The sequence below is a fragment of the Scyliorhinus torazame genome, chromosome 18 (assembly GCF_047496885.1).
Source record: "Scyliorhinus torazame isolate Kashiwa2021f chromosome 18, sScyTor2.1, whole genome shotgun sequence".
NCBI classification, from domain to species: domain Eukaryota; kingdom Metazoa; phylum Chordata; class Chondrichthyes; order Carcharhiniformes; family Scyliorhinidae; genus Scyliorhinus; species Scyliorhinus torazame.
In genome coordinates this window covers 169,626,124-169,641,185 of record NC_092724.1, presented here as the reverse complement: position 1 = coordinate 169,641,185, position 15,062 = coordinate 169,626,124, and the positions used below count along the sequence as shown (strand labels likewise).

Here is a 15,062-nt window from a genome sequence, read left to right as displayed (position 1 = left end):
AGTGTGTTCCCCCAGTGTCCAGTGTGTTCCCCCAGTGTCCAGCGTGTTCCCCCAGTGTCCAGTGTGTTCCCCCAGTGTCCAGTGTGTTCCCCCAGTGTCCAGTGAGTTCCCCCAGTGTCCAGTGCGTTCCCCCAGTGTCCAGTGCGTTCCCCCAGTGTCCAGTGTGTTCCCCCAGTGTCCAGTGCGTTCCCCTCAGTGTCCAGTGCGTTCCCCTCAGTGTCCAGTGCGTTCCCCTCAGTGTCCAGTGCGTTCCCCTCAGTGTCCAGTGCGTTCCCCTCAGTGTCCAGTGTGTTCCCCTCAGTGTCCAGTGTGTTCCCCTCAGTGTCCAGTGTGTTCCCCTCAGTGTCCAGTGTATTCGCTTCAGTGTCCAGTGTGTTCCCCCCAGTGTCCAGTGTGTTCCCCCCAGTGTCCAGTGTGTTCCCCCCAGTGTCCAGTGCGTTCCCCCAGTGTCCAGTGTGTTCCCCCAGTGTCCAGTGTGTTCCCCCAGTGTCCAGTGTGTTCCCCCAGTGTCCAGCGTGTTCCCCCAGTGTCCAGTGTGTTCCCCCAGTGTCCAGCGTGTTCCCCTTAGTGTCCAGCGTGTTCCCCTTAGTGTCCAGCGTGTTCCCCCCAGTGTCCAGCGTGTTCCCCCCAGTGTCCAGCGTGTTCCCCCCAGTGTCCAGCGTGTTCCCCCTAGTGTGTTCCCCCAGTGTCCAGTGTGTTCCCCCAGTGTCCAGTGTGTTCCCCCAGTGTCCAGCGTGTTCCCCCAGTGTCCAGTGTGTTCCCCCAGTGTCCAGTGTGTTCCCCCAGTGTCCTCCCCCAGTGTCCAGTGCGTTCCCCCAGTGTCCAGTGCGTTCCCCCAGTGTCCAGTGCGTTCCCCCAGTGTCCAGTGCGTTCTCCTCAGTGTCCAGTGCGTTCCCCTCAGTGTCCAGTGTGTTCCCCTCAGTGTCCAGTGTGTTCCCCTCAGTGTCCAGTGTGTTCCCCCAGTGTCCAGTGTGTTCCCCCAGTGTCCAGTGTGTTCCCCCAGTGTCCAGCGTGTTCCCCCAGTGTCCAGTGTGTTCCCCCAGTGTCCAGTGTGTTCCCCCAGTGTCCAGTGAGTTCCCCCAGTGTCCAGTGCGTTCCCCCAGTGTCCAGTGCGTTCCCCCAGTGTCCAGTGCGTTCCCCCAGTGTCCAGTGCGTTCCCCTCAGTGTCCAGTGCGTTCCCCTCAGTGTCCAGTGCGTTCCCCTCAGTGTCCAGTGCGTTCCCCTCAGTGTCCAGTGCGTTCCCCTCAGTGTCCAGTGCGTTCCCCTCAGTGTCCAGTGTGTTCCCCTCAGTGTCCAGTGTGTTCCCCTCAGTGTCCAGTGTATTCGCTTCAGTGTCCAGTGTGTTCCCCCCAGTGTCCAGTGTGTTCCCCCCAGTGTCCAGTGTGTTCCCCCCAGTGTCCAGTGTGTTCCCCCCAGTGTCCAGTGTGTTCCCCCCAGTGTCCAGTGTGTTCCCCCCAGTGTCCAGTGTGTTCCCCCCAGTGCCCAGTGTGTTCCTCCAGTGTGTTCCCCCCAGTGTCCAGTGTGTTCCCCCAGTGCCCAGTGTCTTCCCCCAGTGTCCAGTGTGTTCCCCCAGTATCCAGTGTGTTCCCCCAGTGTCCAGTGTGTTCCCCCAGTGTCCAGTGTGTTCCCCCAGTGTCCAGTGTGTTCCCCCAGTGTCCAGTGTGTTCACCCAGTGTCCAGTGTGTTCACCCAGTGTCCAGTGTGTTCACCCAGTGTCCAGTGTGTTCCCCCAGTGTCCAGTGTGTTCCCCCAGTGTCCAGTGTGTTCCCCCAGTGTCCAGTGTGTTCCCCCAGTGTCCTGTGCGTTCCCCCAGTGTCCAGTGCGTTCCCCCAGTGTCCAGTGCGTTCCCCCAGTGTCCAGTGCGTTCCCCCAGTGTCCAGTGTGTTCCCCAGTGTGTTCCCCCTGTGTCCAGTGCGTTCCCCCAGTGTCCAGTGCGTTCCCCCAGTGTCCAGTGCGTTCCCCCAGTGTCCAGTGTGTTCCCCAGTGTGTTCCCCCAGTGTCCAGTGTGTTCCCCTCAGTGTCCAGTGTGTTCCCCTCAGTGTCCAGTGTGTTCCCCTCAGTGTCCAGTGTGTTCCCCCCAGTGTCCAGCGTGTTCCCCCCAGTGTCCAGTGTGTTCCCCTCAGTGTCCAGTGCGTTCCCCCAGTGTCCAGTGTGTTCCCCCAGTGTCCAGTGTGTTCCCCCAGTGTCCAGTGTGTTCCCCCAGTGTCCAGCGTGTTCCCCCAGTGTCCAGCGTGTTCCCCCAGTGTCCAGTGTGTTCCCCCAGTGTCCAGCGTGTTCCCCTTAGTGTCCAGCGTGTTCCCCTTAGTGTCCAGCGTGTTCCCCCCAGTGTCCAGCGTGTTCCCCCCAGTGTCCAGCGTGTTCCCCCCAGTGTGTTCCCCCAGTGTCCAGTGTGTTCCCCCAGTGTCCAGTGTGTTCCCCCAGTGTCCAGTGTGTTCCCCCAGTGTCCAGTGTGTTCCCCCAGTGTCCAGTGTGTTCCCCCAGTGTCCAGTGCGTTCCCCCAGTGTCCAGTGCGTTCCCCCAGTGTCCAGTGCGTTCCCCCAGTGTCCAGTGCGTTCCCCTCAGTGTCCAGTGCGTTCCCCTCAGTGTCCAGTGCGTTCCCCCAGTGTCCAGTGCGTTCCCCTCAGTGTCCAGTGCGATCCTTCAGTGTCCAGTGCGTTCCCCCAGTGTCCAGTGCGTTCCCCTCAGAGTCCAGTGCGTTCCCCTCAGTGTCCAGTGCGTTCCCCTCAGTGTCCAGTGCGTTCCCCTCAGTGTCCAGTGCGTTCCCCTCAGTGTCCAGTGCGTTCCCCTCAGTGTCCAGTGTGTTCCCCTCAGTGTCCAGTGTGTTCCCCTCAGTGTCCAGTGTGTTCCCCTCAGTGTCCAGTGTATTCGCTTCAGTGTCCAGTGTGTTCCCCCCAGTGTCCAGTGTGTTCCCCCCAGTGTCCAGTGTGTTCCCCCCAGTGTCCAGTGTGTTCCCCCCAGTGTCCAGTGTGTTCCCCCCAGTGTCCAGTGTGTTCCCCCCAGTGTCCAGTGTGTTCCCCCCAGTGTCCAGTGTGTTCCCCCCAGTGTCCAGTGTGTTCCCCCCAGTGTCCAGTGTGTTCCCCCCAGTGTCCAGTGTGTTCCCCCCAGTGTCCAGTGTGTTCCCCCCAGTGTCCAGTGTGTTCCCCCCAGTGTCCAGTGTGTTCCCTTCAGTGTCCAGTGTGTTCCCCTCAGTGTCCAGTGTGTTCCCCCAGTGTCCAGTGTGTTCCCCCAGTGTCCAGTGTGTTCCCCCGTGTCCAGTGTGTTCCCCCGTGTCCAGTGTGTTCCCCCCAGTGTCCAGTGTGTTCCCCCCAGTGTCCAGTGTGTTCCCCCCAGTGTCCAGTGTGTTCCCCCCAGTGTCCAGTGTGTTCCCCCCAGTGTCCAGTGTGTTCCCCCCAGTGTCCAGTGTGTTCCCTCCAGTGTCCAGTGTGTTCCCTTCAGTGTCCAGTGTGTTCCCCCAGTGTCCTGTGTGTTCCCCTCAGTGTCCTGTGTGTTCCCCTCAGTGTCCAGTGTGTTCCCCTCAGTGTCCAGTGTGTTCCCCTCAGTGTCCAGTGTGTTCCCCCCAGTGTCCAGTGTGTTCCCCCAGTGTCCAGTGTGTTCCCCCCAGTGTCCAGTGTGTTCCCCCCAGTGTCCAGTGTGTTCCCCCCAGTGTCCAGTGTGTTCCCCCCAGTGTCCAGTGTGTTCCCCCCAGTGTCCAGTGTGTTCCCCCCAATGTCCAGTGTGTTCCCCCAGTGTCCAGTGTGTTCCCCCCAGTGTCCATTGTGTTCCCCCCAGTGTCCATTGTGTTCCCCCCAGTATCCATTGTGTTCCCCTTAGTGTCCAGTGTGTTCCCCTCAGTGTCCAGTGTGTTCCCCTCAGTGTCCAGTGTGTTCCCCTCAGTGTCTAGTGTGTTCCCCTCAGTGTCCAGTGTGTTTGCTTCAGTGTCCAGTGTGTTCCCCCCAGTGTCCAGTGTGTTCCCCTCAGAGTCCAGTGTTTTCCCCAGTGTCCAGTGTGTTCCCCCCAGTGTCCAGTGTGTTCCCCCCAGTGTCCAGTGTGTTCCCCCAGTGTCCAGTGTGTTACCCCCAGTGTCCAGTGTGTTCCCCCAGTGTCCAGTGTGTTCCCCCCAGTGTCCATTGTGTTCCCCCCAGTGTCCATTGTGTTCCCCCCAGTATCCATTGTGTTCCCCTTAGTGTCCAGTGTGTTCCCCTCAGTGTCCAGTGTGTTCCCCTCAGTGTCTAGTGTGTTCCCCTCAGTGTCCAGTGTGTTTGCTTCAGTGTCCAGTGTGTTCCCCCCAGTGTCCAGTGTGTTCCCCTCAGAGTCCAGTGTTTTCCCCAGTGTCCAGTGTGTTCCCCCCAGTGTCCAGTGTGTTCCCCCCAGTGTCCAGTGTGTTCCCCCCAGTGTCCAGTGTGTTCCCCCCAGTGTCCAGTGTGTTCCCCCCAGTATCCATTGTGTTCCCCTTAGTGTCCAGTGTGTTCCCTTCAGTGTCCAGTGTGTTCCCCTCAGTGTCCAGTGTGTTCCCCTCAGTGTCCAGTGTGTTCCCCTCAGTGTCCAATGTGTTCCCCCCAGTGTCCAGTGTGTTCCGCCCAGTGTCCAGTCTGTTCCCCCCAGTGTCCAGTCTGTTCCCCCCCAGTGTCCAGTGTGTTCCCCCCAGTGTCCAGTGTGTTCCCCCCATTGTCCAGTGTGTTCCCCCCAGTGTCCAGTGTGTTCCCCTCCGTGTCCAGTGTGTTCCCCTCCGTGTCCAGTGTGTTCCCCTCCGTGTCCAGTGTGTTCCCCTCCGTGTCCAGTGTGTTCCCCTCAGTGTCCAGTGTGTTTCCCCAGTGTCCAGTGTGTTCCCCTCAGTGTCCAGTGTGTTCCCTTCAGTGTCCAGTGTGTTCCCCCAGTGTCCAGTGTGTTCCCCCCAGTGTCCAGTGTGTTCCCCCCAGTGTCCAGTGTGTTCCCCCCAGTGTCCAGTGTGTTCCCTCCAGTGTCCAGTGTGTTCCCCCCAGTGTCCAGTGTGTTCCCCCAGTGTCCAGTGTGCTCCCCTCAGAGTCCAGTGTGTTCCCCCCCAAGTGTCCAGTGTGTTCCCCCCAGTGTCCAGTGTGTTCCCCCCAGTGTCCAGTGTGTTCCCCCCAGTGTCCAGTGTGTTCCCCCCAGTGTCCAGTGTGTTCCCCTCAGTGTCCAGTGTGTTCCCCTCCGTGTCCAGTGTGCTCCCCTCAGTGTCCAGTGTGCTCCCCTCAGTGTCGAGTGTGCTCCCCTCAGTGTCCAGTGTGTTCCCCTCAGTGTCTAGTGTGTTCCCCCCAGTGTCCAGTGTGTTCCCCCCAGTGTCCAGTGTGTTCCCATCAGTGTCCTGTGTGTTCCCTTCAGTGTCCAGTGTGTTCCCCCCAGTGCCCAGTGTGTTCCCCCAGTGTCCAGTGTGTTCCCCTCAGTGTCCAGTGTGTTCGCTTCAGTGTCCAGTGTGTTCCCCCCAGTGTCCAGTGTGTTCCTCCCAGTGTCCAGTGTGTTCCCCCAGTGTCCAGTGTGTTCCCCCAGTGTCCAGTGTGTTCCCCCCAGTGTCCATTGTGTTCCCCCCAGTATCCATTGTGTTCCCCTTAGTGTCCAGTGTGTTCCCTTCAGTGTCCAGTGTGTTCCCCTCAGTGTCCAGTGTGTTCCCCTCAGTGTCCAGTGTGTTCCCCTCAGTGTCCAGTGTGTTTGCTTCAGTGTCCAGTGTGTTCCCCCCAGTGTCCAGTGTGTTCCCCTCAGAGTCCAGTGTTTTCCCCAGTGTCCAGTGTGTTCCCCCCAGTGTCCAGTGTGTTCCCCCCAGTGTCCAGTGTGTTCCCCCCAGTGTCCAGTGTGTTCCGCCCAGTGTCCAGTGTGTTCCCCTCGTGTCCAGTGTGTTCCCCTCCGTGTCCAGTGTGTTCCCCTCCGTGTCCAGCGTGTTCCCCTCCATGTCCAGCGTGTTCCCCTCCGTGACCAGCGTGTTCCCCTCCGTGTCCAGCGTGTTCCCCTCCGTGTCCAGCGTGTTCCCCTCCGTGTCCAGCGTGTTCCCCTCCGTGTCCAGCGTGTTCCCCTCCGTGTCCAGCGTGTTCCCCTCCGTGTCCAGCGTGTTCCCCTCCGTGTCCAGCGTGTTCCCCTCAGTCTCCAGTGTGTTCCCCTCAGTGTCCAGTGTGTTCCCCGCAGTGTCCAGTGTGTTCCCCGCAGTGTCCAGTGTGTTCCCCTCAGTGTCCAGTGTGTTCCCCTCAGTGTCCAGTGTGTTCCCCCCAGTGTCCAGTGTGTTCCCCCCAGTGTCCAGTGTGTTCCCCCAGTGTCCAGTGTGCTCCCCTCAGAGTCCAGTGTGTTCCCCCCCCAGTGTCCAGTGTGTTCCCCCCAGTGTCCAGTGTGTTCCCCCCAGTGTCCAGTGTGTTCCCCTCCGTGTCCAGTGTGCTCCCCTCAGTGTCCAGTGTGCTCCCCTCAGTGTCGAGTGTGCTCCCCTCAGTGTCCAGTGTGTTCCCCTCAGTGTCTAGTGTGTTCCCCCCAGTGTCCAGTGTGTTCCCCCCAGTGTCCAGTGTGTTCCCATCAGTGTCCTGTGTGTTCCCTTCAGTGTCCAGTGTGTTCCCCCCAGTGCCCAGTGTGTTCCCCCAGTGTCCAGTGTGTTCCCCTCAGTGTCCAGTGTGTTCCCCTCAGTGTCCAGTGTATTCGCTTCAGTGTCCAGTGTGTTCCCCCCAGTGTCCAGTGTGTTCCCCCCAGTGTCCAGTGTGTTCCCCCCAGTGTCCAGTGTGTTCCCCCCAGTGTCCAGTGTGTTCCCCCCAGTATCCATTGTGTTCCCCCCAGTATCCATTGTGTTCCCCTTAGTGTCCAGTGTGTTCCCTTCAGTGTCCAGTGTGTTCCCCTCAGTGTCCAGTGTGTTCCCCTCAGTGTCCAGTGTGTTCCCCTCAGTGTCCAGTGTGTTTGCTTCAGTGTCCAGTGTGTTCCCCCCAGTGTCCAGTGTGTTCCCCTCAGAGTCCAGTGTTTTCCCCAGTGTCCAGTGTGTTCCCCCCAGTGTCCAGTGTGTTCCCCCCAGTGTCCAGTGTGTTCCCCCCAGTGTCCAGTGTGTTCCCCCCAGTGTCCAGTGTGTTCCCCCCAGTGTCCAGTGTGTTCCGCCCAGTGTCCAGTGTGTTCCCCTCCGTGTCCAGCGTGTTCTCCTCCATGTCCAGCGTGTTCCCCTCCGTGACCAGCGTGTTCCCCTCCGTGTCCAGCGTGTTCCCCTCCGTGTCCAGCGTGTTCCCCTCCGTGTCCAGCGTGTTCCCCTCCGTGTCCAGCGTGTTCCCCTCCGTGTCCAGCGTGTTCCCCTCCGTGTCCAGCGTGTTCCCCTCCGTGTCCAGCGTGTTCCCCTCAGTCTCCAGTGTGTTCCCCTCAGTGTCCAGTGTGTTCCCCGCAGTGTCCAGTGTGTTCCCCGCAGTGTCCAGTGTGTTCCCCTCAGTGTCCAGTGTGTTCCCCTCAGTGTCCAGTGTGTTCCCCTTAGTGTCCAGTGTGTGCCCCCCAGTGTCCAGTGTGTTCCCCCCAGTGTCCAGTGTGTTCCCCCAGTGTCCAGTGTGCTCCCCTCAGAGTCCAGTGTGTTCCCCCCCCAGTGTCCAGTGTGTTCCCCCCAGTGTCCAGTGTGTTCCCCCCAGTGTCCAGTGTGTTCCCTTCAGTGTCCAGTGTGTTCCCCTCAGTGTCCAGTGTGTTCCCCTCCGTGTCCAGTGTGCTCCCCTCAGTGTCCAGTGTGCTCCCCTCAGTGTCCAGTGTGTTCCCCTCAGTGTCCAGTGTGTTCCCCTCAGTGTCCAGTGTGTTCCCCTCAGTGTCCAGTGTATTCGCTTCAGTGTCCAGTGTGTTCCCCCCAGTGTCCAGTGTGTTCCCCCAGAGTCCAGTGTGTTCCCCCCAGTGTCCAGTGTGTTCCCCCAGTGTCCAGTGTGTTCCCCCCAGTGTCCATTGTGTTCCCCCCAGTGTCCATTGTGTTCCCCCCAGTATCCATTGTGTTCCCCTTAGTGTCCAGTGTGTTCCCCTCAGTGTCCAGTGTGTTCCCCTCAGTGTCTAGTGTGTTCCCCTCAGTGTCCAGTGTGTTTGCTTCAGTGTCCAGTGTGTTCCCCCCAGTGTCCAGTGTGTTCCCCTCAGAGTCCAGTGTTTTCCCCAGTGTCCAGTGTGTTCCCCCCAGTGTCCAGTGTGTTCCCCCCAGTGTCCAGTGTGTTCCCCCCAGTGTCCAGTGTGTTCCCCCAGTGTCCAGTGTGTTCCCCCCAGTGTCCAGTGTGTTCCCTCCAGTGTCCAGTGTGTTCCCCCCAGTGTCCAGTGTGTTCCCCTCCGTGTCCAGTGTGCTCCCCTCAGTGTCCAGTGTGCTCCCCTCAGTGTCGAGTGTGCTCCCCTCAGTGTCCAGTGTGTTCCCCTCAGTGTCTAGTGTGTTCCCCCCAGTGTCCAGTGTGTTCCCCCCAGTGTCCAGTGTGTTCCCATCAGTGTCCTGTGTGTTCCCTTCAGTGTCCAGTGTGTTCCCCCCAGTGCCCAGTGTGTTCCCCCAGTGTCCAGTGTGTTCCCCTCAGTGTCCAGTGTGTTCGCTTCAGTGTCCAGTGTGTTCCCCCCAGTGTCCAGTGTGTTCCCCCCAGTGTCCAGTGTGTTCCCCCCAGTGTCCAGTGTGTTCCCCCAGTGTCCAGTGTGTTCCCCCCAGTGTCCATTGTGTTCCCCCCAGTATCCATTGTGTTCCCCTTAGTGTCCAGTGTGTTCCCTTCAGTGTCCAGTGTGTTCCCCTCAGTGTCCAGTGTGTTCCCCTCAGTGTCCAGTGTGTTCCCCTCAGTGTCCAGTGTGTTTGCTTCAGTGTCCAGTGTGTTCCCCCCAGTGTCCAGTGTGTTCCCCTCAGAGTCCAGTGTTTTCCCCAGTGTCCAGTGTGTTCCCCCCAGTGTCCAGTGTGTTCCCCCCAGTGTCCAGTGTGTTCCCCCCAGTGTCCAGTGTGTTCCGCCCAGTGTCCAGTGTGTTCCCCTCCGTGTCCAGTGTGTTCCCCTCCGTGTCCAGCGTGTTCTCCTCCATGTCCAGCGTGTTCCCCTCCGTGACCAGCGTGTTCCCCTCCGTGTCCAGCGTGTTCCCCTCCGTGTCCAGCGTGTTCCCCTCCGTGTCCAGCGTGTTCCCCTCCGTGTCCAGCGTGTTCCCCTCCGTGTCCAGCGTGTTCCCCTCCGTGTCCAGCGTGTTCCCCTCCGTGTCCAGCGTGTTCCCCTCAGTCTCCAGTGTGTTCCCCTCAGTGTCCAGTGTGTTCCCCGCAGTGTCCAGTGTGTTCCCCGCAGTGTCCAGTGTGTTCCCCTCAGTGTCCAGTGTGTTCCCCTCAGTGTCCAGTGTGTTCCCCCCAGTGTCCAGTGTGTTCCCCCCAGTGTCCAGTGTGTTCCCCCAGTGTCCAGTGTGCTCCCCTCAGAGTCCAGTGTGTTCCCCCCCCCAGTGTCCAGTGTGTTCCCCCCAGTGTCCAGTGTGTTCCCCCCAGTGTCCAGTGTGTTCCCCTCCGTGTCCAGTGTGTTCCCCTCCGTGTCCAGTGTGCTCCCCTCAGTGTCCAGTGTGCTCCCCTCAGTGTCCAGTGTGCTCCCCTCAGTGTCGAGTGTGCTCCCCTCAGTGTCCAGTGTGTTCCCCTCAGTGTCTAGTGTGTTCCCCCCAGTGTCCAGTGTGTTCCCCCCAGTGTCCAGTGTGTTCCCATCAGTGTCCTGTGTGTTCCCTTCAGTGTCCAGTGTGTTCCCCCCAGTGCCCAGTGTGTTCCCCCAGTGTCCAGTGTGTTCCCCTCAGTGTCCAGTGTATTCGCTTCAGTGTCCAGTGTGTTCCCCCCAGTGTCCAGTGTGTTCCCCCCAGTGTCCAGTGTGTTCCCCCCAGTGTCCAGTGTGTTCCCCCAGTGTCCAGTGTGTTCCCCCCAGTGTCCATTGTGTTCCCCCCAGTATCCATTGTGTTCCCCTTAGTGTCCAGTGTGTTCCCTTCAGTGTCCAGTGTGTTCCCCTCAGTGTCCAGTGTGTTCCCCTCAGTGTCCAGTGTGTTCCCCTCAGTGTCCAGTGTGTTTGCTTCAGTGTCCAGTGTGTTCCCCCCAGTGTCCAGTGTGTTCCCCTCAGAGTCCAGTGTTTTCCCCAGTGTCCAGTGTGTTCCCCCCAGTGTCCAGTGTGTTCCCCCCAGTGTCCAGTGTGTTCCCCCCAGTGTCCAGTGTGTTCCCCCCAGTGTCCAGTGTGTTCCCCCCAGTGTCCAGTGTGTTCCCCCCAGTGTCCAGTGTGTTCCGCCCAGTGTCCAGTGTGTTCCCCTCCGTGTCCAGTGTGTTCCCCTCCGTGTCCAGCGTGTTCTCCTCCATGTCCAGCGTGTTCCCCTCCGTGACCAGCGTGTTCCCCTCCGTGTCCAGCGTGTTCCCCTCCATGTCCAGCGTGTTCCCCTCCGTGTCCAGCGTGTTCCCCTCCGTGTCCAGCGTGTTCCCCTCCGTGTCCAGCGTGTTCCCCTCCGTGTCCAGCGTGTTCCCCTCCGTGTCCAGCGTGTTCCCCTCAGTCTCCAGTGTGTTCCCCTCAGTGTCCAGTGTGTTCCCCGCAGTGTCCAGTGTGTTCCCCTCAGTGTCCAGTGTGTTCCCCTCAGTGTCCAGTGTGTTCCCCTTAGTGTCCAGTGTGTGCCCCCCAGTGTCCAGTGTGTTCCCCCCAGTGTCCAGTGTGTTCCCCCAGTGTCCAGTGTGCTCCCCTCAGAGTCCAGTGTGTTCCCCCCCCAGTGTCCAGTGTGTTCCCCCCAGTGTCCAGTGTGTTCCCCCCAGTGTCCAGTGTGTTCCCTTCAGTGTCCAGTGTGTTCCCCTCAGTGTCCAGTGTGTTCCCCTCCGTGTCCAGTGTGCTCCCCTCAGTGTCCAGTGTGCTCCCCTCAGTGTCCAGTGTGCTCCCCTCAGTGTCCAGTGTGCTCCCCTCAGTGTCCAGTGTGTTCCCCTCAGTGTCTAGTGTGTTCCCCCCAGTGTCCAGTGTGTTCCCCCCAGTGTCCAGTGTGTTCCCATCAGTGTCCTGTGTGTTCCCTTCAGTGTCCAGTGTGTTCCCCCAGTGTCCTGTGTGTTCCCCTCAGTGTCCAGTGTGTTCCCCTCAGTGTCCAGTGTGTTCCCCTCAGTGTCCAGTGTATTCGCTTCAGTGTCCAGTGTGTTCCCCCCAGTGTCCAGTGTGTTCCCCCAGAGTCCAGTGTGTTCCCCCCAGTGTCCAGTGTGTTCCCCCAGTGTCCAGTGTGTTCCCCCCAGTGTCCATTGTGTTCCCCCCAGTGTCCATTGTGTTCCCCCCAGTATCCATTGTGTTCCCCTTAGTGTCCAGTGTGTTCCCCTCAGTGTCCAGTGTGTTCCCCTCAGTGTCTAGTGTGTTCCCCTCAGTGTCCAGTGTGTTTGCTTCAGTGTCCAGTGTGTTCCCCCCAGTGTCCAGTGTGTTCCCCTCAGAGTCCAGTGTGTTCCCCCCAGTGTCCAGTGTGTTCCCCCCAGTGTCCAGTGTGTTCCCCCCAGTGTCCAGTGTGTTCCCCCCAGTGTCCAGTGTGTTCCCCCCAGTGTCCAGTGTGTTCCCCCCAGTGTCCAGTGTGTTCCCCCCAGTATCCATTGTGTTCCCCTTAGTGTCCAGTGTGTTCCCTTCAGTGTCCAGTGTGTTCCCCTCAGTGTCCAGTGTGTTCCCCTCAGTGTCCAGTGTGTTCCCCTCAGTGTCCAGTGTGTTCCCCTCAGTGTCCAGTGTGTTTGCTTCAGTGTCCAGTGTGTTCCCCTCCGTGTCCAGTGTGTTCCCCCCAGTGTCCAGTGTGTTCCCCCAGTGTCCAGCGTGTTTCCCCAGTGTCCTGTGTGTTCCCCTCAGTGTCCATTGTGTTCCACCAGTGTCCAGTGTGCTCCCCCCAGTGTCCAGTGTGTTCCCCTCAGTGTCCAGTGTGTTCCCCTCCGTGTCCAGTGTGTTCCCCCCAGTGTCCAGTGTGTTTCCCCCAGTGTCCAGTGTGTTTCCCCCAGTGTCCAGTGTGTTCCCTCCAGTGTCCAGTGTGTTCCCCTCCGTGTCCAGTGTGTTCCCCTCAGTGTCCAGTATGTTCCCCTCCGTGTCCAGTGTGTTCCCCCCAGTGTCCAGTGTGTTTCCCCAGTGTCCAGTGTGTTCCCCTCAGTGTCCATTGTGTTCCCCTCAGTGTCCAGTGTGTTCCCCCAGTGTTCAGTGTGTTCCCCTCAGTGTCCATTGTGTTCCCCTCAGTGTCCAGTGTGTTCCCCCCAGTGTCCAGTGTGTTCCCCTTAGTGTCCATTGTGTTCCCCTCAGTGTCCATTGTGTTCCCCTCAGTGTCCAGGGTGTTCCCCCCAGTGTCCAGTGTGTTCCCCCAGTGTCCAGTGTGTTCCCCTCAGTGTCCAGTGTGTTCCCCTCAGTGTCCAGTGTGTTCCCCCAGTGTCCAGCGTGTTCCCCCCAGTGTCCAGCGTGTTCCCCCCAGTGTCCAGCATGTTCCCCCAGTGTCCAGCGTTTTCCCCAGTGGCCAGTGCGTTCCCCTCTGTAACCAGCACCTTCCTCTCTGTAACCCATTTGTTCCTTTCAGAAATCCATGTTGCTCCCTGTCCCCTCTCCGTTTCTGGGGGTCGCTCGGGTAATATTCCAAGGGAAGTGGATGTTTATGTAAAGGGGAGGATGGAGTTTAAGGAATGTTTACCGGTTTCGGGGTCTCAGTGAGGGATACTGTTCACCGTGACCTTTCTCTCCCTCTCTCTATAACAGCATTCCGTGCTCTCCTGCAGATCAGAGCAATGAGGAAGAAAGTGGACCCTCTGACACCCAGTGGCTACAATCCAATCATCGCATCACAGATTTCGGAGCCTGATGATCATTCGGTGGGTTGTTTGCAGCAAAGGGGATGTGTTCACTGACCTATCGTCCTGATGCAGGTCTGGGACGTGGGAATGTGTTCTGGAGAGTGGTGTTGGGAGGGAGTTCCTGACCACGGTGTTAGGATACCAGACCAGGGCGATACGGTTATCTGCGGTTAGCACTGCTGCCTCACGGCGCCGAGGACCCGGGTTCAATCCTAGCCCTGGACCGTGTGGAGTTTGCACATTCTCCCCATGTCTGTGTGGGTTTCACCCCCACAACCCAAAGATGTGCAGGGTAGGTGGATTGGCCATGCTAAATTGTCCCTTAAATGGAAAAAAATGAAGTGGTTAAATTTACAGATTAATAAAAAAGGATACTGGACCAGACCCCAAACAATTTTTCTATTTATGAAACTGTGAGGAAAGAATACTTCACCTCAGGAGTGAGGACTCTGACCAATGGGTATCGATGACTCTGACCAATGGGTATCGATGACTCTGACCATTGGGTATCGATGACTCTGACCAATGGGTATCGATGACTCTGACCATTGGGTATCGATGACTCTGACCAACTTTAATTTAAACACAGAATTAACCACATTAACATGAAATTAATGGCTTTGCAATGAATAGTTAAACAGTTCTTAAATGATAATAATAACTTATTGTCACAAGTAGGCTTCAATGAAGTTACTGTGAAAAAACCCTAGTCGCCACATTCCGGCGCCTGTTCGGGGAGGCTGGCTCGGGAATTGAACCTGCGCTGCTGGCTGTGTTCTGCATTACATGCCAGCAATTTAGCCCATTGTGCGAAACCAGCCCCTAAATAAAAGGAAAGACTTTAACTCACTATCTACACCTGCCATTCTATATATTCCAAGTAAGCACCCCACTCATGAATAAAGTTAGCAATCAGGGTTATTTTCTGTTCTTTGTTCAGACCTTTGGAGAAAGACCCTTTTAGGAACATCCAGAACATCCTTGTGTTTTGTCAGACTCAATTCCTACTACAACCTGCCAAAACTACAGACTGACTTGGCTCCTCCCATTAATTGCCAATCCAAATCACACTAAGATGTTCCATGACACGCTTAGCTAGGATATAACACCACCCCTTATTAATTATCAACACCACAGGAAACCTCCAAAAACATAAATAATATTCCATTAGCCATGTAAATAAGTAAATGGTTAAAACAATGATTATCTCACCTTTTACAACACCTTAATTACAGCTTTAGCAGACATCCTGTCTGTATGCATTTGAACCCAGGGCTTTTAATAATAATAATAATATTTACTAGTGTCACAAGTAGGCTTACATTAACACTGCAGTTAAGTGACTGTGAAAGTCCCCTAGTCGCCACACTCTTGCGTCTGTTCTGGTACACAGAGGGAGAATTCAGAATGTCCAAACACCTAAGAAGTCTTTGGAGACTTTACTACAACAAAATATAAAATATAACAATTTCCTACATTTATCACAATGGGCTAACCTGCTCCTCAAGCGAATTGACAGATATCTGTCATAATGGGACTGAAATGAAAGTAACTCATATAGAATATAGCAGCTGTAGAAATAGTGACACTTAACATACTCATGTAAACAGCAATCACCTTGTAGATGGTGGAAGCATCAGGGTGCAGGTGGGTTTGATACACGGAAGATTGGGACATTCTGATTGATGAGGACCAGTACACCTGACCCCCCTGAATCCAGCCTCGACCGCCACCAGCAATGAGGCAATGTAATTGTGCCTCTCAGTTTAGAAATATGAACAAGGTTACTTTGGCTTGGTTTAAATTTGTGTGGATTTTATTGGGTTCTATTGTATTGTGTTGGGTTGTGTTGTGTTGAGTTTGGTTGATCTGAATTGAATTGAGTTGAGTTGGGATGACTTGGGTTGAGTTGGGTTGGATTGTAGCCAGTTAAAATGGCTAAGTCCCGATTTAAAATGGCGAACGGCAAAGGCTGATGGGAAAGTCAGCCAACAGGACACAAACAAGCAGCTGCAGGTTGAGTGTGTATTTACCTCTGGAAAGGCCAGACAAGATCGATACCGGCAACCATCAGCATAACAAAACACCAGCCATCTGCATATTAATGAGCAATCCCCGGGAACAATGAGCAACATTTAGACACATGAAGCCAAACCAGACTCTTTGGCGCCAGCAGAAGCCTACACAATGGGAGGTGAACGACCACCTCAGGACCGCCCATCGATCAGGGAACCGCTCCAGCATTGGAGAAAATCGAACCAAGTGATTGGGACAAAGTCCAATCACTTGGAACCAGGTACAGGGTCCGCCTCGAAAGGCGGGAAGCCCCTGGGGACTATAAGAATCAAGCCCCAAGTTCAAATTGTCCTTCTCTTCTTGACCGGGT

At 56.9% G+C, this 15,062-nt stretch overlaps 1 protein-coding gene across 2 annotated transcripts in view; it reads left to right on the top strand.

Moving 5' to 3' along the window:
- The window catches only part of rnf157 (ring finger protein 157), a 127,692-nt gene that overhangs the window by 62,177 nt on the left and 50,453 nt on the right, over positions 1–15,062 (top strand). For both annotated transcript variants that reach the window (XM_072483895.1, XM_072483894.1), the window contains exon 11: positions 12,582–12,694. In XM_072483895.1, the coding sequence (XP_072339996.1) occupies positions 12,582–12,694 (113 nt within the window). The remainder of the gene's footprint in view (positions 1–12,581; positions 12,695–15,062) is intronic.